At 30.8% G+C, this 26,486-nt stretch overlaps 1 protein-coding gene across 1 annotated transcript in view; it reads left to right on the top strand.

Annotated features, from left to right (window-relative positions):
• The first annotated feature begins 16,691 nt into the window (after positions 1 to 16,691).
• Positions 16,692 to 26,486, top strand: part of LOC105621451 — a 46,265-nt gene continuing 36,470 nt past the window's right edge. Inside the window, exon 1 of the mRNA XM_012202919.1 lies at positions 16,692 to 16,916. Coding sequence (XP_012058309.1) covers positions 16,692 to 16,916 — 225 coding nt within the window. The remainder of the gene's footprint in view (positions 16,917 to 26,486) is intronic.

Genomic DNA, 26,486 nt, shown 5'->3' with positions numbered 1-26,486 from the left:
CGTTCTTAAGATTTTCAATCATAATATACCTTCTACAAGAGCGATACATTTTCACTTGTTTTTTTTAAGCAAATGGAAGTTTTTTACAAAAAAATTACATTATTAGAATTAAGACCATTTATCAAAATCAAAATTCGAAAAAAAATTATTTTAGTTCGAATTTAATTCATTTCAGCTAATCAAAGTAAATTGTTGATAATATTTCGAGTATGTCACTTTTATAAAAATATGTCACTTTTGATGATATTCCGGATTTGTCATAATTTTGTAGTATATCAAAATTGTTACAAAAAAAATATATTTTTAAGGGCTGTGAATAAAAATGACATTTGATCGTATTTCTAAGAATACATTCTTTTTGTTTACATTATTTGACTAGTCAATAATTTTCTGTTAAATTGATAATCTTCCTCTTTTCCTGAAAAACTTTTTTTTTGAGTTGTCAATTTTCAAAAATAAGAAAAGAATATTATAATAATGCAGATTTTAATATAATATATGACAATGTCCAACAAGTCATAATTTTATGGATTCTGCTGTCAAAGAATATACGGAAAAAATTTTGCTGAAATATCTGAAAATTTTGAAAACAATTTTGTTGGATCATCAAAATAATTATATAGGACGCTCAAGCTTTGACCAAAAATATTACAGAAAGTTTTTCTATAAGCAATTAGCTAAGTGTTTTACGTAATTATTTTGAGGGCCCAACAAAATTATTTGCAGATCTATATCTAATCAAATTTTTAAATACTTCAGCAAAACTGTCCTTTCTGTGAGTGTTCAATTATATTTTGTAAATCCATTTCCAATATTCCGCGTCATTTATCACAGTATGAAGATAACATTCCACATCTTTCATTGAGAATGATAAGAAAAATTCTTTTATAATGTAGTATCGAATGTCCGGAACAAATCGATTCCCGATGTACACGAGAGACTTCAATTCGCACGCGTCAAAATGGTTCGAACGGGATGCAGCTGGACCTGGTTCTTACCATGATAATGCATGATGTTATGGCGCCGGGCGCGGCAGTAGCCAGAGAGAAATACGAGAGGAAGTAACGCAACTTATTGCATCCGCAGATGCGATCCCGCATGAAGGGAGAGTGGTCCGCGGGGGCGGATACGATGCGATGGAACTGCAAAATTCCGGCACAGCATGCGCCTCATTTTAGACGTCGACGTCTAAATCGTAACGCCCCATGTGTATGGTACTCCCTGGGAACGTCTATTCTTTAGTAGGTCATATCCCTCGACTGCGTTTCTGAATCTTGCGATGGTTTATTACAAGTTCGCATTACACGTACATCCTCAACTAGCCATGTATAATAAATCGAATGATCTGCATACCGCTTATATCACTCATGTTGTTCTATTCGTTGAATAATAGTTTTACACGACAACGAACATGAGATCGTCTAAAAATATACATGCAACAACATAGTCTTTCATTATCTATTCTAACTATCGAAAGCTTATGTCAAGTTGATACAATCGTAGTACCACGAAAGAGAGAGAGAGAGAGAGAGAGAGAGAGAGAGAGAGAGAGAGAGAGCAACGAGATATAAAAAGGCATCATTTCCGACAAAACGGAAACAGCGGAAGCGTGCGCGAGTAAACGAAATCGTCGTTGTTTTAACTGTATAATGATGATGACGAGTAAACTTAGTTTGTAGTCAGCCCTGCGAAATCGACTATATTCTACTGTTAGCTTCATTATTTATTAAAAGAATAGTAAATTATTATTCGATCTGATTCACTGAAACACAAAAGTCACATTGTTTTGACGGAAGTATTCATTCTCAAGAAATCTTTTAACAAATTTTTAATTTATATACATTTTAATATTATTTTATTATATTATTTATTTCAATTATAAGGAATTATTTGCCTTCAGCAAGAATTTTCGAAAGAAGAAAATTAAAACGCATGATATTTGGCTTTTTCAAATTGTGAATTAGAATTTTATTAATATAAAAGATTTTCACTCATAGAAATTTAATAAATACTAACCATTTTAATAGACACTAATCAATTTATTACTGAAAGGTAGTAATTAATTATTTGGAATACTAAAAGTATTGAACAATACTTTTAATATATAAAGTAAATTAATTAATTACTATTTTTAATATTGGTCACAGTATTAGATTTCTCTCTCTGTAAAAGTCTTTTTAATGAATAATAATTCTAAAACATTATTTTATTATAATATTTCAATTATTGTTCTACAATATTTAAAATACATTTTTCAATTAATAAATTTGAAATCTCGATTATATCTTAATTATTCCACGACAAAACGGTGAAACTATTGTCAATTAATTAACAAATTATCTCTAAGTAACTGCCACCACGACAATATGCTTTTTGTGCATAGAAACTAGTAGGACGATTCATTACTACAAAGTACGTAGTGGTTTCTTTCTTACAAATGGCTACAGTCGATAATGGGACTTGTGCTGATTAAACAAAACCGCAAAGAACGTTTCAATCTCACAAAAAAAGTTTCAATGTACAAATTATTCGAATTTCTGATTATAAAATTTAATTAATTTTACTAAAAGTTATAAATCTTACTACTATCTTTTGTTATATTACAAAATTATCTTATTAAATAGCAAATTATTTTTTTTCGATTAAAACATATCGCAAATTTAATTTAATTATTTAGTATTAAAATAAGCTCTGCCAATATTTATCATTCATTTAATACGTGCATACTTAACAAACGTTCAAAACAAATATTATTTATTAAATTTCAATAATATAATCCTTATTAATTAAATATTGAATGGAAAAGAGCACGATGGAAACTTAACTTTTACATTTTTCATGCCTTTATTTATTAATACTAATTATTATTTAATATATCGAAATGAGTAGCATTCTCTGCCTTGACATTAATTATTATAATGATCCAGTAAAAATAGAGAATATTTAAAACATGTTCTGCATAAATACATTCGTTCATAAACAGCATTTTTATCTTCAATTTTCTCCAATTTTTTTGATATTAAAATCTTATATTTTTATTCGGAGTATTACATTTACTTCTAATTCTGGAGAACATTAAAAGCCAATATTTATAGTTTGCATTTTAAGATCATTTTAAATACTGTCTTAGGTAATGTCGTAAGATGCTAATGCGACTTATGTGATTTACTTATGACAACTTAAAACTGTACTAAGACGGTTTTAAATGTAAAAACTGACTATGAATATATCTTAGAATTAAATACAGTTATTGACCAATAATGATCCAATAATAATCTTTCAAAATACAAATAAGAATGAAAAATTATTTATTTTTATTTTTGTCGTATTTTTATTTTACTTTATTTTATTTTACTTTATTTTACTTTATTTTTTTAAATCTTCCAAGTTCTTTAGAAAAATTTAGTTTTATAAATAATGTGGATTCATTAAATAATCGATTAATATTACATGATGATACGTAGCGTATTGATAAAATCTATAATACCGATCTTCGATTATTTAAACCTAAATTTTGTCTAAGTTGTTTCTCTTCTAATTTTTCAGAAGATATTTTATAAATATATAAATGTCACACATTTTTGTTAAATAATATTACACGTGTAGAGCATAAATGAAATTTCATATCGAAATATTTATACTAGAATGTGTATGCTCTTAAACGTTACAGTTATATATGCCCACGCACGTCGATGTTAAGCGAAAAGAAACATTAAATTCGAATGTCCGGAAATTAAATAATATCGATCTTCATCGCGCTCGCGTGCAAACAGAGCACGTGCTCTATAACAAACGAAACGGACATGCGATCCAAGCCGTAGAGCAACGTCCGAGAATTTAATATCCCGCTAATTGCGAATATATTGTAAGAGAAACTGGGAAAAGGATAGGAGGAAACGATATCGAATCCCGCCGTCGGTCGCGTCGCAACCTTTTAATCGCGGCGCAATTTAAAATAGCATCACAGTGTTTTGATTGCATCGCGTTCCAACCTATCGACGCATCTATCTGATGCAGAAATATTCGTTTCCGATATCGCTATAAATAACAATTTCTATTGTCGTAATTGTAAGTTAAGGTGAATCAATAAAATTAAAATATGACTCGTTATACATTCAAAATAGTGTAAAGTATTCATGGAAGATTACAAAAAATTAAGGAACAGAGGAGGAAATAAGAGAGAAAAAATAAGAAAAAAAGATATGTAAATTTCTTAAATAAATATGCATCATTCATTTTTCTTTATAGTAAAGCATAAAATTTTGTTAAAAATTAAAACTAACGAGAAATATCGTTAGATAAATTATCAACACATTATATATATTTTTTCAAAGTACCATGATATCTACATATTCGAAGCCTTTATTCTACCAATTATCAAAATTGATAATTGGTAGAATTAAAATCATATTGGTACAATTCGAATAGTAATAAAAAAAACTATAGCAAAAAGTAAAATAATTTTTTTCTTGTACCCACTTTAGAGAGAATTGTCATGCTAAATTCGCAAAATTAGTACATTAAAATTAGTGTTTTCAATTTTGATAAATTCTAATGTTTTCAATCTATAATATAAAAAATGTGGAACTTTTTTTTTATTTTAATAAGAAACTAAAACTATGAAAAGTATGTATTATTGTCATTATTTTTTTTTTATATTAATAGAATAGTGTGTTAACATAAATTTATGTGTTAACATAAATCTATGAAGTTAGCACAACATTCTATTAATATTTAAAAAATGACAATTCGTGTAGCACTCTCTTTTTAGTTCTACAGTTCCTTATAAAAATAAAAAAAAAGTTCCTCACTTTTTATACCATAAAAATTGAAAAAATAGTAGTCCAGAATTCTGTTTAAAAATGATTATAGACTCTTTTTATGTATTACTTCGCATTTGATATTTCCTCTAACTAGTTTGCCATTTAAAATTGTATAATCTCAGGTAAATCTGAAAATTGGAAATTTATGCTTTCCGTAAAAATATATGTTATATTCATACAGATCAATAAAATCAATATTAAAAACATTCATACAGATCAATAAAATCAATATTAAAAACATTATTTTAAATTATAAAATTTGCTCATTTTATTTTAAATACTCTTTATTATTTAAAATGTTTATTTCTAATTGTTTCTAATCTAATTATTTCTAATTTATTTCTAATTGAAATAATTTTTATTTAATTCTAAATCATTATTTAATTCTAAATCAAAACCAAAATTTAACCTTTTTATATTATTTGTAAATTAAATATAAAAACAATAATCTGTCATTTTTTCATAATTCTTTTATTTTATTAAAAAATATATTACATTCTTAATTTATTAAAGACCAAAGATTGTTTCTGTTTATATTAAATTCTAAATACATGTTGCATCTGAAAAATATCAATATCAGTTAATTAAAAAATAAATTTAAAATTCCACTTGATCTATCTTAATCACCGAATATTTGGTGAGTGCAAACTGTGCGATGGCTAAAAATTTTTCGCGAACGAACGCTGCCGGCGTTCTGAACCTGTCGAGCAAAGTATAATATCTATGCCTCATATAACGGAATGTACATCGATTTTTAATCGGCAATTTATTGTAATAGCAGATTGGTGTTCTGACGAAATTTTCACTCTCTGATAAATTTCGCAAGTATAATTTTATTTGTTGGATCAGACTAAAACGCTTGAATTTTCTAACGAAATATTTCATCTTCATAAGCATAAGCAGACAAGAGTATATTATCTTTTGAATAACAACTCGACATTCAGATTTTCTTGGTGCTTTCCGTTCAATTATTTTTAAAATATTAAATGTAACGTTTTATTCATTTTTTACGTCGCAAAAAATGTATGCGCACTGTATATAAAAAAAAATATATTGTAAAATCTATTAGTGAATTGGGTCATTTGCATTACATTAGATTAGTGGATACTAAAAGCTGCTATACATAAAATTTACAAAATTAAACGTAAAACACAAATGAGCGAAAATATAATATTTGGTCGAAGCAGATTTCAGTGTTCAATAACATATTATGTGTACTTTATTGTGTGTGTGAATTTCCATATTTATAATTTAAATGTAAAAGCATATAAATATTTTAAACGAATTAAATATCCAGTAATAATATTTCATTTAACAGACTATACTATACATGTATTATTTTATTGTCTAAATTGATTATATTATTTTACTACGTGAACAATTTTACTTTATGGACACCTACTTTATATAAAGCAGCCTTTAATGTATACTAATCCAATAATGCGAATGACCGAAAATTCATCATATATAATAGAAAAATTATAAGAATTTCGAAAAAAAGGGAGGAGAGAAAGGAGGGGAGAGGAAGGGAGGGAGGGAGGAAGGGAGAAAGAGAGAGAGAGAGAGAGAGAATCAGACACAAAAATCGATTGCAAACTTATTAAAAAGTCTAATTCTGAAATATCTTTGAATAATTTTGTGTGTGAAATACTTATATTCTATTACATATTTGTCTAACATTTGATTCTGTATTTAAACGATTTACAATAATGAGAAACAAACTTCAAATTTGATTTATGAGATCGGATATTGTTCTAGATTTCTGTCAAGTTTAAAAGAGATGACAGTTAGGAAAATGTCATCTTCCATATTAGTAGTTTATCGAAAATGGGACATTATCCTAAATATCAGCAACGGGATTGATAGCAAAACAACGATATTAAGGATCGTATTAAAAATCGTTCCATCTAAATAGACCTTTATGCTGACGGTTCAAGCACACGATGAGACCTTTGTATGATAGTGGTCAAAGCCCTTTCGCTATCGATCGTGTCCGCTCTATCGTGAATAGTTGGTAACTTTAGCCGTTGAAGTTGATCAATCGAGCGATAGCCACGATGGTGGTGCGGCGTGCAGACGTATTAATACATATATGAAACTGTATGTACAAGATAATTTAATAGTGGATCAGTCGATCTCTCCAATTCAAAGTGAATTCAATAATTTGGAATTAGTTACAATAAAATCACACATACGTTTACAGCGCAGAATATCCAACAATGTTGCAGTAATAAAATAAATAAAGAAAAAAACCAAATATCGGCGAAACTAGGTCTTGGTACTTACAAATAATATTTAATTCTTCTTTGCATTGTTTTAAAATACTTATTAACATTATTATTAAATTAACGATCAATGTAATTTGTAATGTTTCCAGCTTCCAGTTTATAATTACTTTCTCGACGAATCGAATTGATGCGCAAATCGTTCATAAAATTGAAAAATATTTGTAAATCTATGAATTATTAAACATCAAGAGTTACTTTGCTCAAAAATAGGATTTTTTCCTCTTATTTGATTTATTCTTATCAGTTTAATTTATAATTATTTATAATTATTAATATTTATCTGTATGTAAATTTTAAATACATCTTCCAATTATAAAAACGCGCAAATTATTGTCGAACTAACTGAAACTTACATACATAATAATTTCACAAATTTATCACAATTTAATAATGAAGCTAGAATTTTAAAATACTGCAAAGAACTTGTTGCGTAAAATATTACCCAACCGATGGAACCTGAAACTTCCCGACTATCCGGGGCGGGCATCCTTTCCAATTTCAATGTGGCAGCAACTTTGCAACGTTCCTGCAATATACCTGGAATGTTGCAACATTACTGTAATATTGCTGGAATGTGCTATCCAGGATAATAATCTTATTCTTAACCGTAATGTGTGAGCTAACGATGATTATTAATATTATAGCGCCATTCAATTCCAACAGCGTTCAATGGTCCAACATTCGCGTTTATTGTTTCCGTAAATATTAAAGATTCTTCAAGAGAGTTTCGGACTGGGTTATCTATGTAAAATGCACACACAATGTACATTCACGTTTGTCTGGGAACTGTTTCGCGCAAGCTCGACAAGTAACTTCGCGCGATTATTCGCGCGTATCCTACGTCGCCACGTGTAAAGCACCGACGGTCGTAATTAAAGCGCGAGCGGATGATTAATCGCTTGATACGGAATCGCGAGACGGAATCTTGACGTGCAACGTAACCCGGCCTTTCCATTGGCCTCACCCTTCACCCGTCCGCTGTCGTATTCGAAATGCAACCCCCGGCGTCGGTTGCAACTGGGTCGTCGGCAATTACGCTAGTCATTCATCGCTAGTCATTGTGAAGATAAGGAGAGGGGGGGGGGGAGGGAAGGAGACAAGGGATTATTGCGGCGAGTTTGGAATTTAAGATTCGCCGTGCATGTGCAAGCCGCAAGAGAATTTCCTTCTTCATCCGCATATCACCTTTCTATTGCAGTATACAACTGCTATTTCATTTGTGCGTTTTATACGTACGACAATTTCTTCAAGCCTGTTGATTGGCTACAGAATAGAGAGATCCGAGGATCTCTCTGTCCTGCACAGACTTGTCGTATGACAAAAACGCATAAATGAAAGCATTACTATTATATATTCGAGTTGCCATTATCCCGGATTATGTTTCTCTCTTCGCAGCTCGTTAAAATTTTACACTCTTACAGTTAATCTGTCACTACTGCGAGAGAAATGATCGTTTCAGGATTTTAGGATTAGTACAATAATAATCTACTTATTACGATGTAATATGGATTGTTCAAAATTTCTAGGAATATTCACGAATTCGTTAAATGATGTGACAATATTTTTGATATTTGTACATGAAAAAAATGAAACAATTTAACGAAAATTTCTGCATGTTCTCAAAAATAGAGATATTCTTGTACATCTGTATATTTTAGAAAGAATAAAATTGCAACAGTGTCGGAAAAATAACTCTTAAAATATTTCTAATTACATCAATTACATCAATCATGATCTGTCATTTATAATAGCGAATTAGTAAATGACAACTTATTTAAATTTAAGTTTCAATATCATCGTTATCCTGTTTTGAATTTCATTATAAAATATTTTATCTTTAATTTTACTAATTTTATTCAATATTTTGATTTTTATTTTTACATAAGTATCGTACATAAGTATCGAAAAAACAAAAATGAGAAAGAATTGTGTAACATGATATTATTATAATACGGTTGAAAGCAATAAAAAATATATTTCTTCACATATTAATACATATAATCATATATATTATTATAATATGTAAAGGACTTATACCACATATTTTTTTCTTCTTTTAGTTAATAATAACTTTGTTTATTTATTTGATAACTTGTAATTAATCACAATTGATGAAAAATAAAAATTATTTGTGATATCTAGGGCATATTGCTTTTCATGTTCATGCTTCACTAGCGATGTTGACCGCATACAGAGTCCGACGACGTAAACCTGTTGACAAGCAACCAAGAGCAACACCTGTGACATCAGAATCCGTGTAATAATCTGTCGTTCTATATCACGGCGCGACCTCGTCAACTTGATACATACGCGGAGCATAAAATACATCTACACATGCCAACAGATTCAGACCTGGATCCAAAGATATTACGAAGATTATACATGACAATTCTCAAATACAATGTCTCAATGGAAGGTAGAAATGTACAATAAAGGATTAAACATGCATAATACACAAAATTATATTTTCGCGTACACACGTCGTGATAGATACAAAATATTTTAAACATTTATTTAAGATTTTATATATTAATCACTTTTACTATTATTATCAAAATGCTTTTTTTTGCTAATAATGCAAGTAATAATAAATAATATTGATAATAAATGATATGATTTTTTGGTTTTTTTATATCTACATACTGATATAATTACACTACGCATAAATAAATAATAATGACATTAAAAAATTAATATAAAAAATATTATACAAAAAATAAAAAAGAAAAAAGGTTCAAAATTATATTCATATTATATTATAATCACTTTCATTCTATTCTTAATCTTTCAATGTAATTACTATAGTTTTATTTTTTCCTTAAAAAAATAATTAAAAATTTTTGATACATTTTTTCAAAAAATAACTGACAATTAGAATATAAAATATAAAAGAAAAATAACATATCTTATTTTTTTCTATAAATTGTCTTCTATAAAAGGAAATTCCATTAAAAAATGAATAAAAAGGAATGTTATTATTATCCTTAATGTTTTCGAGAAAGCAATCAACAGTTTATAACATTTTGCATAGACTCTCACATAATATTTCTTAATCTATAAAAATCCCTTGATTCATGCTGTAATATTACTTTTGATGCTCTACGCAACATTTTCGCATAATATCTTTCGATTTATGACATAGTTAGATACACGGATGGGTCGACAAGGGAAATTCCGACACACTCGTGTACCAGAAAGCTGGTAATCTCGTAGAAGAGGATATACAGTGGAATACTTTGCGAACTGTCATATTATCGTTTCTGCATATGCATAAGCGCAACGGCGATGTAATGCAACGTGTATATCTAAAAGCGTACTTTCTGAACATGTAACGCTCAACACGACAATTTTCAATAGCATCAACTATTCCATATTCGTGTACACTTCGGGAATTATCCGCACGAGAGTAATTACGTTCACTCGTGTCGTGGTATTGCATCTTTTAAATAGCAATTAAAGACCATTTTTGTCCGTGCTATTTCTTCGTATAATGTAAAAATCTGTTAACAATGTTATAAAATACAATATTATTTACATGGAAAAAACGGAAATGAATTAAATACAGATCTGATAATAATTTCATTGGACTATCAAAATAATTATGAAGGATATTCGATCTGATTGTTAGAATATCAAAATTTTTACAATATTTTTATTACTTATGCTTGAGTTTCCTATATAATTGTGATAAACCAATAAAATTATTTTCACACCTGTGTCTAGCTAAATTTTTAGATATTTCAACAAAATTATTTTTTCTATGCAGAAAGAAGTTGAAAATTAGCTCCACGATATACGTAAAATTTTATGAAGTGTCTGGAAATATTCCGAATTGTAGTCGTTTCTTTTTCTATTCAAACTCGACCGTGCGAGAAATATATCACAAAAGACGATTTAACCTCGAACTACTAGTCTCGATATATTCCAGCCGGTATTCCACAATCGATAGAATCACATTTTCGGAATACTTTATCACTCCGACATATGTCGCATCGCGCCAATGCGGCCTTAGGCATTGTCCAATACATTCCGAATGAGCCTGCCGACGCTTTTCGCGAGGAAAACTGCCTGTCCCATGACGCGATAATATTTTTAACACATTCGGTCATAAAAATTCCATCTAGCTCCGATGCTAGACGTGAGTATCTCAATCCCGTGATGTAGCTCGGCTGCACGCGTCACTGGCAATCCACGTCAACGGTGTATAATATTCTCTCGGACCAACGCAATACAGTTTACGATGTGCTTCGGTGCTCACGCCAAGTCGTTACACACAGACCTTCGTTAACCGGCCCGGAAGCGACCAGCGGCCGAAGCATAAACTTACACTGGAAACCTTATAACAGAATCTGGCCACGAGCAATTTTGTTAAAATTCTACGAGAGAGAAACTTACCGATACTGATGTAGGTCTTTTAAAGAAACACTCTCTTATTTTTCAAAAACTAAATATTACACTTTATTAATATACTGATAAAGATGTAATCTAATTAGATGATTAAAGAATCGCAAAAATACAGGAACAAAGCATATTTTTCTCTATTGTAGGATTTCGACGAAATTGTTCGTGATCTGACTCTGTTATAGCATCTCTAACACGAGTGATAACCCACGCAATCGACAATGCGTAGACAGATGCATTGCAATGTCTTGAAAACGATTTACGATGTAAATCGCGAGACAACTAAAGTTTTCGCAGAATCGAACTAGACGTAATCGCGAAAAAGTACAAAATGATGAGCGGAAAGGCGGACGCAGCAAATCGATTCATAAAGGAGAAACTTCAGCTGTTGTCAAATGGAACATGAAACGGATTTGCGATATTTACTTACTCACGGATCTTCGATGATTCATTCTCATGCTTGTTCAATCTCATTCGTACCTTGACTCGTGTATTAAAGTCAATTCGAATAAGCAGCAAGTCACGAGCGATCCACGATCGAAATAGATAATGACAGTCAAGCGATAGATTATCCTCTGGAGGAAACAAGATGTCTCACACGATAAAGAGTTATAATAATCAATGTATTATTTCAAACGCAACGCAATCTTTTTAAAGTCTTTTCATGATTTCAAATTTAATCTGATGACAAACCATATATCGCCAGATTCATTATATACAATTAAAAAATTCGTGTTAATTCGACATTAAAATATTAAATAATGAGCAAAATTACAATAAGAGATTGATTAATCAAAGATGATTAACATAAAACAACAGAATAATAGCATTAATCATCTCTAATCAATCTCTTCATTCATTTTTCCCATGCTAAAATATTTATTTGATTTCGTTTTATAAGCACAAACATTGTGAGTTCTAGCCTTGTAACTGATATGGGAGAGATTCTCGATAGATAACTTATTGTGGCTTTCCTGGATATTGCAAAAATAGATTGGCATCTTCCAATTTTGTATGCGTAAACAACGAACAGTACTAAGTATGTAATTTTTTGCGCTATTATTGCTAAAGAAGATTAGAAGACTAACTAAAATGTATATTATTATCGTTCAATAATTTTTGTTTGTTCTGCAGCTCTATAAAGTTAGCAGGACCAAATCAGTAAAATTAAATCGAACCTATTTTTAATTTTTAGTATTTATTTTATACTGATCGTCTAACTTTTACTTGACAAAAATACTTAGTTCAATAAAAAATTATTACTTTGTCAATGTACTTTTGTATGTAGTCTTCGCTTTCTGTCATCTTACTTATACGTTTTAGCTATACGTATGGACGATATAATAGGCACTATTTTCGCAGTTTGACTACTATTCCGTTAGAAATAGACGACCGCTGATTACTGTCGAAATTGTTATTTTATTATAAAAAAGCACTATCTAAGAAGATCATCAGATTTGATTCTTCTTTAACAAAGATTATCACTATCTTATCAGAGATTCGATCGCTACTGTCAAAATTAATACTTTGTCATAGCTTCTCTTTAAAAAAAAAAAGAAGCTTCTTGGGGGAAAAGCGATGTGTGCACTTAAAAAAAATAAAATTTATAACTGTTAATTGGAAATTTATTCCGTCTGCCAGAGAACCGGAAATTTAAAAAAAAACTGGAATTTTCGACCGAAAACTGGAGTGGCGGTGATAATAAATATTTTATTCTTTTACAGATCTGGAATTGAGAGAGTACAGGAAGAAATTTATAAGAAAAACACATAGAATATCACAAGAAATGACGTAAACAAATAAAATGAAAAATTTTTTAAACATAAATATGTCTTCTCAAAACATTTGATTTTTAAATGTATGATGCTAAGACTTTTTAAGTGAACATTTCAGATTACTATATCTACGTTTTTTGAAATATTTGAGTCATTAAGGGTATGATCGAGTAGCCACTACGAATACTTCGAAGCATTCATAGCGACAACTTGGCTGCACCTTTAATCACCCTTTTTTAACACATACCCAAAATGCAAATCTTGTTTTATACAAACTCTATTTTTACAAAATTTTGAAATTTAAGATCAATAGTAATAAATTCTATACCTTAAATTCTTTAACAGGTTTGGCCGAATAATATGTATTATATTTTAGCGAATTTCTCCTCGTCATCAGTATCCTCTGATATCAACAACGATATTTGATACGTGCTTTGTCCATAATGCGACGATATTACGCTCTCAATGTGACGAGATATCGTATCCATTATAAATGCCCATTATAAATATTCGATCGATAGTATATCCGATATCGCGCCGACATACAAATGACCATCCGCCCGGCATTTTAATATGTTATGGATACAACGCTGAGATTGCTACGAGCAGCATCGATGTAATTTCCTCTCATCTCTTTATGCATTGTTTGTAGCGTGCATGCGAACGGGAACGCGAATTGAACTTATGGCACGATCGAATGAATCTATACAATACGCGACGCAGCCATTACCGATTCAGTCGGTTCTAATCTGAACTAATCATACACATGTATGGTAACGTAATCTCCAATATCCTCGGTCCATATTGAATATAGGTGTAAACGCCAGAGGGAAAGCCGGAATCTCTACGCTTTAGTTCAAACATGTGCGCGTTGACTGCTCAGATGACTTCTTGTAATAATGAAGAGATAAACATGATGACACCTAATATCCAGCAAAGCAAGGCCATAGGCTGCTTAACCAGTTAAATTTCAATCAGCTAATTGTAATTTTCCACTACAAGTTAAACTTGACAATTAACGCATTAAATTTGTTGAGAAAAATTGTTAAAATTGTATTTTAAAAAATTCTATTAGGTGTACAACTTTGCTTCCGCTGTTTTCCTATAGATGGCTTTAGCGATAAGTGGTGGTCGAAATAAATAGATCATAGACGTCATACAATAAACTTGGGCATCTGTCAACATAACCCCATAGAAACATTAGTCGATTTGTGTCTGCATCATAAAGTTATTCTCGATTGAAAATGTCAGTTTACGAGCCAAATTCTCGTCATTTACGGGAGGTTTTAATTTTTTGCTTCAATATGAAGAAATCTGCGATTGAGGCTCATCGATGCTCTCAAATACTTATGGTGAGGCCGCTATTAGTGAAAGAACGTGTCGTGAGGTTTCAACGCTTCAAGAACGGTGATTTTGACGTCCAAGGTCATGCTCTGTATTTGGTGGGACCAGCTCGGCGTAATGTATTATGAACTGTTAAAATCGACTGATCACAGGCGATCGGTATCGAACGCAATTGATGCGTTTGAGTCGAGCATTGAAAGACAAACGGCCGCAATACAACGAGAGACACGATAAAGTGATTTTGCAGCATGACAATGCTCGACCCCGTGTTGCGAAAGTCAAGTGGTCAAGACATACTTGGAAACATTGAAATGGGAAGTCCTACCCCACCCGCCGTATTCTCCAGATGTTGCTCCCTCTGACTATCACTTGTTTCGATCAATGGCACACGGCCTGGCTGACCAGCACTTCCGGTCTTATGAAGAAGTAAAAAATTGGATCGATTCGTGGATAGCCTCAAAAGATGACCAGTTTTTTCGATGCGGGATTCGTACGCTATCCGAAAGATGGGAGAAAGTAGTGGCCAGCGATGGACAATACTTTGAATCATAAATGTACCAGTTTTTTAGAATAAAGCCTCGAATTTCGGAAAAAAAACGGCAGAAGCAAAGTTGTACACCTAATATTAAAATTCTCTAATAGCATTGATACATAATTTTTTTTCGTTAAAATCCTTTAATACGGATTTAACAAAATTTTCTTTAAAAGTATAAAAAGCAAATTTTAAATTACATTAAAAATATTTTCTTACTAAAGAGGAGTCATTATAAAATTTATTGTTGCAAGAGCATATGATAATTGCGCGATATTCGAATGTGTGTATTTTACTAAAATTTCATTAACAATGAAATTTCATTAACAATGAAATTTTAGTGAAATATACACATTCAGATTATACTTAGATATGGATCTAATATTTCGGATTATATTTGTGTATTAAATTCAAATATTATTATAATTTCAAATAAAACAAATAACATCAAGTTTCGACTATTGCGTAGGCGCATTTAAAAGTAACCATTATTATATTGTACGTGCTGTTATTGAATACAATAATTACATTAATCATCCTTTTACACAATAATCATTTTCCGTTCGTTCGAATGTTATGAAATTTAAAGCAACGCTCAACGAAGGAAGGAGAATGTGCGCTTATATAATGCAAGCGTGATTGGAAATTATTATTAATATAACGAAAGAAAAGTAAAACAATGAAAACATCAATTTTCTGAGTATACAGAAATATATTTTCATAATATATGATCAATATGCAATCATGTTAACTATTTGATAAAAATTTTACTTTATTATGAAAATCAAAATTATTTTTGTAATATCGCAGGCGTATAAACGAAATCTTTTAAACCCTTTTTAATTTTGTGATGCAAACCTTAAATTTTTAACAAATTATTTTAATTATTGATAAATAATACTTTGAAAATTTATTGAATATTATATTATTTGATAAATTTTTATCAAATCAAATTCTTTTTTTCAACTTTCGAAAATGTTCGGTACACTCGATTCTTGACCTGTCTACTTCAAAATCTATTTCCGACTTGAAACTCTACGTCAACTTTTATCGAATTCTCTTGTTAACGAATGTTCAATTGAGTACCCATTGAAAACTAACAGCTCATTAAAACTGAAAACGATTTGACAGCCATTTCTACTGAATGCTGAACAGGAGAATTAAAAAATTGCCCAAAGGTTTAACGAATATTTAATTAGACAAGGAAAACTTTACCTTCCCTATCTAATTTATATAATTATCACCGAAATCTAAACAATTAGTTTGGATTCCTATGCGAATGCTCCCCAGATATCATGTTCTCCTTGTTTTCAATGAATATCAGCTAAAAAGTCCAGTGAAATAGTTTCCTCCCTAGGGAAAAAGGGGAAATTCCACTTCTTGAAGTAAAAAAATAAATCTAATATTACATTATGTTCATAAATGATATGAAAGATGTATGCAATTAATTATGTTGATCTTTTAGATTAATCTTTGTCGAATCGATTCTTTGATATTTGATTTTTTTGATGACTCGAAACTTGTAATTATGACTCAAGACGATTTAAAAAAATCGATTCTTCTGCTAAGATTAAGCATCGTTAGTGTAAAAGTTCTCTACCGAATATTTACAGATGGCGTAATTGAACAAGGCGATTCGACAAAAGAGACCGACCTAATTGACTCTCGTACGAGGCCGAAATTCATCAAAGATGTTTTAGCGCAAACTGGCGGAAACGCACTGCTGCCCTGCCAATTCAACAGTCCTGGAATAGTAAGTACATATAGTTGACGACACGCAAATATGTACGTTTAATATGAATACACGCGCCGAATAGCGCGCATATATCGTCATTGTATGATGCACATACATTATACACACGGAGGAAGTTATGCTTGTGTGTAACTGTATGCATATGGCATGTACGTCATACGTTATTCACAGGGTTGGTAACTCGTTACTTCGAAGTTACTATCGAAGTTATAGTTAGAGTAAGTTTTTTTTAGTAACTGTAACTTAACTTAATTACTTTTTTTTATAACTAGTAACTAATTTAATAATTATTTTTACAGTCACTTTGTATTAAATTTATTCTGTATATACTAAAGAACTGTATATACTAAATTAAGTATTCTTCAAAAATATATCGTTCGCTAAAATGGCAGGTTACTTCCGAAAAGTACAAATTTTCGCGTGCAATTTCGTTCCTCGCTAAAACAGGTCGAGTATAGAATGGTTTGTCTATGGGAGAGGAAAGTTAGAGTCCTCAGCGCACCGACCGCTCGCGGTTGCGCTCTTGCAACATTAATACCACGAAATTGCATCCCGGATAAAAGTCCTCCCCTTCTTTCATTTTATTCCCCTTGTTCAACCTTCTTGCGATGACCTGGAGGAAAATATAGTGAAATACAATAATGATGAAACGAGGACAGATCATGCGAAGTATGAATTTTTAGAAGATCAATATCTGTAATCTGCTACAGCCTGTGCAAAAAATTAAAAATATAGTAAGGATTATGCAAGATTATGCAATATGAGACATTGACAAGATGCTGAAAGAAAGGATTTTGTTAATTTAACAAGTTACTAATACCTTTAACAAGTGATCAATAAATATGTGACAATAAATTTTGTTGTTGTGATTAGTTGTGATTTGTTGCTGCTAGTCTGCTATATCAATCAATTATTAGTAACAGAAGTAAATTATATAGAATCTAACTTATCTTTTGAATAGACTTCAAGCTTGTTTACGTAGAAATTGTAGATGATCATGGAGTTTTAAGTTGTAGGAAACTGACCAAGCACAGTCAAATATAGAGAGAATACTTGCTAGAATTAGTCAATTTCTTACAATTTGAGACTCTACAACCGTCTACGATTTTTATATATATATATATATATTTATAAGTCTCTTATTTACTAGCGATACTATTGATTATTTGTTACATTGACAAATTAATTTGCAATCGTAATAAATTGATCGTTTTTTTAACAAATATCACTTTTGTTTTCTCTTGATTTGTTCCTATAATAAAATCATTTCTCTCAGTGCTTTAGTAAATATCAAAAGCTTTACTTAAATCAGATGTTTCACTTTTGAAAAGTTAACCTCATCTTTCAAAAAATAAAATTTTTGTACGTGTATATGTATATAATTCTGAATATATATAAGATTTTTCACTTTAACAGAGATCTTTAACAAAGATCTTTAATTTTCAATTGTTCAGGAATCAGAAATTATTAATGCTATAACAATTTTAAGGGAAAAAGTGTCTGTATGATTCTTCGACATGTAGAACGTTGACAAATTTTAAGTATACATTTGTAAAGAGTAAAATGAAGGAATATAAAAGTATCGCGAATTCTATGTTCATCGTTATTACATTTGCTTGCATAATGTCAGTCACAATGCACCTCGCGATTCCGTTTGGAACTTCCGTTCGTGAAGCTTGCGACTTAAATAGAATATTTGTGCTTATACAGCAAACAAAAAAGCGATTAGACTTGTAGCTAGTAGCTACGCTTGCAGCCTTAATTATTATTTTATAAGAAATCATGAGAGCTTTGTGCAAATGCTGTTTGATAAATTATAACGATGAAGTCGAATTAAAAATTATCTTGACAACAATAACAGATGCGATATCTTTCTTGATAGTACTTGTATAAATAATCTTACATACATTTATATCGAGAAAAGAAAGAGTTATGGAATCACTATCATCACTTTATTTTATTAAAATAACTTAGTAAATATAATTCATATAACATAATTACTTTTGGTACAAGTTTATTAGCCATAGAATGATACTAATTATGTTATAAGTAGAACTTCTTTAGATACATAAAATGAACATAATTTACAAAAAATTGAAAAGGGGAAAAAAGATTGCGATTATAGAATAAGAGGGCAAATATGGAATATTATCAACTACATTCACATTTTGTTATTAAATTTAGTTCAATTATATCATTTGAAAGTTACATTTGAGGCTTCCAAGCTAAACTGAAATTCCAAAATTAATACCAACATATTTTTCAAAATTATATATATACAGAAAAAACGATTTTGCTGAAAAGTGTAAAATTTTGCTGAACACAGAAAATAATTTTGTTAGTTCATTAAATTAATTGTGTTGAAAACTAAAAAATGATGAGCAATGCTATAAAAAATTTGTACGTTCTAACAATTAATTTCGATCAAAATTATTTCGATTGTTCAACAAAGTTATTTTTAGTATTCAGCAAAATTTCAGTAAAATCGTTCTTTCCATGTAAAGAATACACATGTGTAAAACTATGTGTTACATGCAAAACTGAAATGCAGCTTTTACAACAACGTAGTAAATACTAATGACTAGTAGCCATATTACTATAACGTCCAAGCAGACTGCGAAGTTTTACGATTGATTCCAGAATGCAATAACTATAAAAAATATTATAATAATATTCCACAACTATCATTTGTGCCACAATTATTTCCTTTCCTCTACATAATTTTTATTTCGAAATGTTCATAAACACTTTCATGCGAAATGAACATACAATTTCGCGACGATACATCAAGGACGATACATCAAAGACGATACTCAATAAATGATGCAATCCGATTCATTTTAATCTCTTTCCTCGCGCCGTTTGCGAACGCAGGCAATTAGAGAGGGTCAAATTTAATGATAACCATGAGCGCGTCAACAGAAATGTCGTCATGTAATTGTCAGTGCGGCCACTGTCGGCCGATCACAATTAGACCTGAACTGCCTGCAGGGTAAACTCAACAACTATGTCGATCCTATGTGGTTAGCCGTTTGTCAGAGGCTGTCAAACTGTCGCAGTTGTGGTGAAAAAAAAAAGGAGAGAGGGATCCGAATTAATTTCCTCTGCTTCTCCCGACGATAAATGCTACGCTCGGCGTTGTTCCGGCGAAATAACGCAGGAGCAATTAATACGATCGGAATTTGTTCGAAAGTTAAAAATCGGGCCGATCGTTTATACGAGACGAGAGCAAATGATTGAAGAGAGTACGTGTGCAATCCGCAACACCCTTCGTCTATCCGTTGGACAAGGATAGATTACTGCGGTAATCAATTTTGCCTGAAAGGGCTCGATATCATACACACGTCGCAACAAAATAATGAGATCGCCGCGTTGAAATTCGTCGACGATTGTGCGTGTAAACCAAGTAATAACTCTCGATTAAAACGTGTTAAAGTGTCAAGAAATGAAGCCCGATTATGCATCGGACGATTTGATTGAATTGATTACTCATATATCTGCCATTAATTTCATGAAATTATATTTCTATTATTCATTTATCTACATTTTGCTGTAATATACAGGAAAGAAATATAGTATAGTATTGCGCAGCACATCCTATTTTAGCTTTAATATCCTACCAATTTCCAACATCGATAAATGTATTTAATGATAAATGTATGATATGTATTAATTAGTAGATAATTTAATAGCACCGTACAGTGAAACTAATACATAAAGAGATAAGAGATATTCTATGAAAATGTATTTTAAGTTTACAAGTTACATGGAAAGAATAATTTTGTTGAAGTATCTAAAAATTTAGGTAGATATAAATTTAAAAATAGTTTTATTAGTCTATCAAAATAAATATATTGAACGCTTAAACTGATATGTCAGAACTTTTTAAACCACTATTATCATTCTGTCTGAGCATCCATCACATTTTAATAGTTTAGCATAATTATTTTCATATCTGTACCTATCTAAATTTTTAAATGCTTCAGCAAAACCATTCTTTCCATATACAGAAAATTAAAAAAAATAATTTACTAATAATACAAAATCATGTAAAGCGACAATAATTCAATCACAGTTAATCAATATATAAAACTGTTTTAATAAATATCGTAGAATTGAAAAAGGAATTTCACGTTATTGTAAGCGTATCGTTCGTGTATAAAAAAGTATTATATTGTTGCTCGATTTTCATATCTCATATGCTAAAGCCAGATAATATTAACCGCGCGATCGATAGGGCATGACAAAAAGCTAACAAGAAGGGAATGAAAAGTAGATACCACTGGAATGACAATGCCACTCCTGCGGTCTTTGAAGTGCCAAATTCCAGCACTTCATTCGGCGCCAGCGAGGAAATTGCATGAGAGAATTGCGTTTCCTTTGTCCTTTAAACCGAGAGGATATCGCAGGTTGCCTTTGACCTGTCGTTGACCATTACTATTCAGACATAGGATATGTCCAATTGAGAGTCCGATCCTGTTGGCTGTTGTGACAAGTCCATATGATGGTGGACGAATTATGTCTGCATATTACATTACGTGTTATACAATGTGCATAATGAACATTATATATTTTTAATATAATATTATAAATATTATAAATATTGTAATTAATAAAAAATATAATATAAATATAAGAATATTTTTTTCGCAATAAATTATTTACAGATTTTAAGATTTCCATCTAATTGCTAATCTTTAAAGATGCTTATTAGCATAAAAAAATTATTAAATTGTTTGTTATTTAATAAAGTGATATTACTATTCTGATTCTGCTCATAATGGTGTTTCAAGATAGAAAAGGATTTCGACGCGCAATATGCAGAATCAGATATTATAAATTCACATAGAAATGTAGCCGAGAGATATTCTTAAAAATGATTATAGAATTCTGTTAAAACTAATAAGAAATGGCATAATGAAACTAATCTTTTCGCATCTAATGGCGTCAAATGTATTGCATAATGTCGTATCAATATACATGCATCACTTAAATCATATTGGACATCTTCAATCAGATATCGTTCGTCAACTACTAATTGTAAGCCAGAAATGATCCAATTACACACGAGAACGGCAAATAAATTGCACGTGGACATGGAAGCAGCTTTACGTTCAACAGCGACAGTCGCTGATATAATTACAGTTTAAGCTTCGGTCCCATCACTGACTATTAGTACGTGCAAACGGAATCTAGAACTGCTTTCTAATGCAAACGCCACATCTAGAACAGACCGGACAAATCGAATTAAGCGTAATTCTTGCCAATTTGTTGACGCGTCAATTTGTAACTTGCGATGAAATCCCCATGAAAGCATCTATCTTCATTTGTCTAATATTTTTATACCAAATTTGGCATTTATTTGTTTTATTTAAAAAGTATATGGTGCATACATTATATGCAAGAAGTTGTCAATCAATCGCGACATTAAAATATTCTAAAAATAAGACGGACTTGTTTCAACTATCAAATATCAATACATCACATTAATTGATGTTTATTATTTAAAATCCTGGCGCGCACACACACACACACACACACACACACACACACACACACACACACACACACACATGCGCGCGCGCGCGCAGACTCATACAAATATTATAAATATTATTTTTAAAGTACAGTTGAAAGATTAAATAGAATCAATAGTAGAATTAATGGTTAAAATATAAACTCTTAAACTAAACTCCTTCCTTTGAAAAAATTCATGACAAATATATATTTTCAGGTTTATTATAAAGATTTCTTTTTTTTTTATTTTCTCTTTATTCAAATTGGTTGTATCGAAAATTTCTGGTTGTGAAAGACAGAACGTACACTGTACCATAATCCATATTATTTCGAGCCCCTGTCTCGCTATATATATCTATATAAAACTGCGTTCACTTTGCACTTACAACGCTTTAAGCACCGTTTCATCCTTGTTGTTTATCAAATATTAACAAAGACAAATGATGTTTATAAATGCTGCGAAAAAAAACGCAGTTCTAATCTCGCACTTTTGTTTTTTTGGCTTTCGAAAGTTTCTGAAAATTTCCCTCATCGGATGAGCACGTGAACAAAGAGCGAAGATCAATTTCACGCCCGGGATGGGAAAGTGGGGTAAGTGGATAGATAAGGGCGTGAATCCGACGTTGGGCTAGCTGCCTAAGCGAGAATGTGATCACGACGGAGCGAGAAGGGAGATGGTTACGAAGGAGAAGAAGAGACAGAGAGAGAAGGAAGATAAAATGGCAATGGCGTGAGAAGGAGGTAGGAGTCGAAATTTTCATCCCTTCCGTTTACCCGTTTTATCCCTTGCCACTCCGCTCACTCGCCACCAACGATCTCACCACCCTGCCGCCTGCTCAGACCGCCTCATCCCGCTTGGTAGCCTCGTTTGGAGCACACGTGCCACTGACAGCAGTTAATTACATCGCCGCGGAGTCAAAGAGCGGGATAGAGAGAAAGAGAAAGAGATGAGAAACGGTGAAATGGTGGGTTAGCGGGGCAGGAATAGCGCCCTGAACAATTGCATGCTGCCATCAAAAGTTGAAGTGACCGGAAGAACTCCCTCGGCATCCTTCGGTATACTCCGGTGTTCTGACTCGCCACCGATTTCGGTGCCGACTGGCTAGGATCATTCTCGTGCCCAGGCAAATGGGCGTTTCAACAGCAGAGGTATTCAAACTCGAGTTCGCGATGGGCGGAATCTCGCTTAGATCCTTAAAGCTTTAATTCAATATCCATAACTGTGATAGCGTCAATTTTTAACAAGCACTTGATGTCGTAAAGATCTACATGGTCCAATTTAAGAAACGCATTAAAATTAAATGAGTTTATATAAAGGAATGATTTTTTAAAATTAATATATATATATATATATATATATGTTGTATTAAGTACATGTGTCAATTTTATTTTTCATGTTTCATCGAATAACGTTACATACATTACGCAGCGTGTAATATCTACTATAAGAAAATTACGTAAGAATATGAATAGAATTGTAATGAGACATACAATTGATAAAATTATAGGTAAAGAGTAAAGAAAAGTGTCATCAAACATTATTTTTTTATGATTCCCGCAACATACAATGCATATTAATATACAAAAAAAACTTAAGCTATTTTTCAATTCACATTCATTTTTTAAATATATATTATAATAAAACACATTGTACTATTTATTTTATTAATTATTAATTATTTTATTATTTTATTAATTGTCACATCGTCATGTCATTATACAGCCATTTCCAAAATTATTAAGCATCCTTGTAAGTTTCATGATTTTTAGTATATTTTGATAAAAATAAATACAAGTTTTATTTGCTAATAACAATTGTTAATATTTAATATTTTATTACGTTTGCCTTTTGTTTTATAACTTTTGCAATTTTTTTTAATTTTGCATTAATTTTTTTGCAAATAAATTTTGTTATTTTTCCTCATCTTTCCATAATCGCAATTTATAAAGCTTGTTTTAAAGTACGTTTTAAATTATGGATCTTTTTCTTTAAGTAAACTCATAAATGTTCAATTCATTTATGTCAAAACTTTGTAGAGACTGATCTATGACATCAATTTTATTTCTTTTAACATGTTATATTAGCATGGCATTTATAAACACCATTAAGTATCTGATAAATTCTAAAAAAGTATACATGCATAGATGTTAATTAATTTCAAGAGTCATTAAAAGAAAAATAAATTCATCATTTTTTAAAAAAATATTAATTAGGATACTTAAATTGTGGACATAGTAGTTTAAATGACTAAATTCACAATTTATTCGCGATCTTTTACAATACACGACGTCACTGATATCATAAATGCTCTTTGTATCACGCGTCAGGTGACAATTGGTCACATACATATAAGGAAGGGGGCGAGAAATTAAACATTTGCTTAATTTCCAAGTGGAGATAATTACATAGCGGAACGGCCTACGAGAGAAGTCCAAAAGTTGGCAGGAAGGCTGCGGCTAAGAGAGAAAACAAGCAACTTTTAATTGGAAACCCGTACACGCGCCGGATACCGCATGCACGACCGTTCCGAAGACTTCCCGTTAGTTTAGATTCGGCAATTAAGTGCGAATCTCCCCATCTACCGTTCGCTTTCCGCGCCTCGCAACAGACGATTAATCTCATCGCTGCGTACAATTTCTCTAGGCTGCATCGAAGATGCGGTAACACGATTAAAGTGCCAGAAATTAGTAACCGAAACTACTTTCCGTAGTCTTCTTATACGTTATAGCAGAGCGGGGAAGAAGAGCACTCTACATGACTGTTTTTTTTCCTAATGTCCATTTCTACCAAAAATTAACTTTAATCTCGATTTAACTTTTTATCTTTTTCTAATTCTTAGAAGAATTGAAGTTAATTTATTGATAATGGACATAATGCTTGAAAACTATATACTTTGTGCGTTAAAAGTCGCCAAAAATAGGTAAAAATATGTATCATAAATTTAATTAAAGTCAATAATGCAAACGAATAATATGCATCTAATGTAATATAATATGTATATCTATATAATTATTTTACTTTCGATATTTAACCATAAGAAATAAATTCTTTATTCCGCAGAGAGATGACTGATCCGTACATCATTTAAATTTAGCGAATCTATCCGAGCTCAATATGTTGCAATCGCACAAACATCACATATATATTTATATTTCAATACAAATATTTTTTGCAATAATACTATGAATAGAATAAAGAAAAATAGGATCAAAAGATAAACTGAGAAAAGAAAAATAATAGTAAATTTTAGATATGTATGTATACAAAATTCGTATTAAATTAAAGACATTATAAAACTTTAAAAAATTATTCATCTGATTATAAAACGATTTATGGTATATAGACCATAGAATGACTTATACATAATCACATAAGCTATTTTTTATATTTTTCCCATACTATCATTTTTCATATTTTTCTTTTAAAAAAAAGTATATAAGATCATTTATATAGAAAATACGAAGAAAAAGAGCAATACGTAAAATTTAAAAAATTTATTATTTATAAATTCTTTACAGAAAACTTGTATGTCTATCTTTAATATGATTTTCTTTAAATGTTAATCTTTGAAATTTTCATTTAACGTATAACGTACAGGATTTATGCTAATTATATAATCTTGTAGTGCTTCAATTAAATAATCGATATCGATATTAAAAAAAGTTAACTTGAGGAAGGAAATAGAGTAAATGCAGTACGAAATAGTTGAGAACATCAAAGCAATAATTACAATCACATAATTGCAATACGACGATAACATTCTCACATTATTTCATTGACCGTAATAATCAATTCTGCATTATCCCTTCAAAGGATGATCGCGCATCTATGCAGAACGTCTATCGGGGATCATGTTCGGAATGCATAAGCAGACTGTAACGGCCATGCATGCAAGCTCGAGTATGCGGAGAACCTCGCTATTCGGAAAGGACTAAACCAAAGACACATTCTGCATCTTCATATATTTTCTTTATAAGCTCTCCTTGAAAAATAAGCGCGATCTCTGAATTTTTTCGTATATCTTCAAATATATATATATATATATATATATA

The sequence above is a fragment of the Atta cephalotes genome, assembly GCF_000143395.1.
Source record: "Atta cephalotes unplaced genomic scaffold scaffold00033, whole genome shotgun sequence".
Taxonomy (NCBI): Eukaryota; Metazoa; Arthropoda; class Insecta; order Hymenoptera; family Formicidae; genus Atta; species Atta cephalotes.
This window is presented reverse-complemented; position numbering and strand designations above follow the sequence as displayed.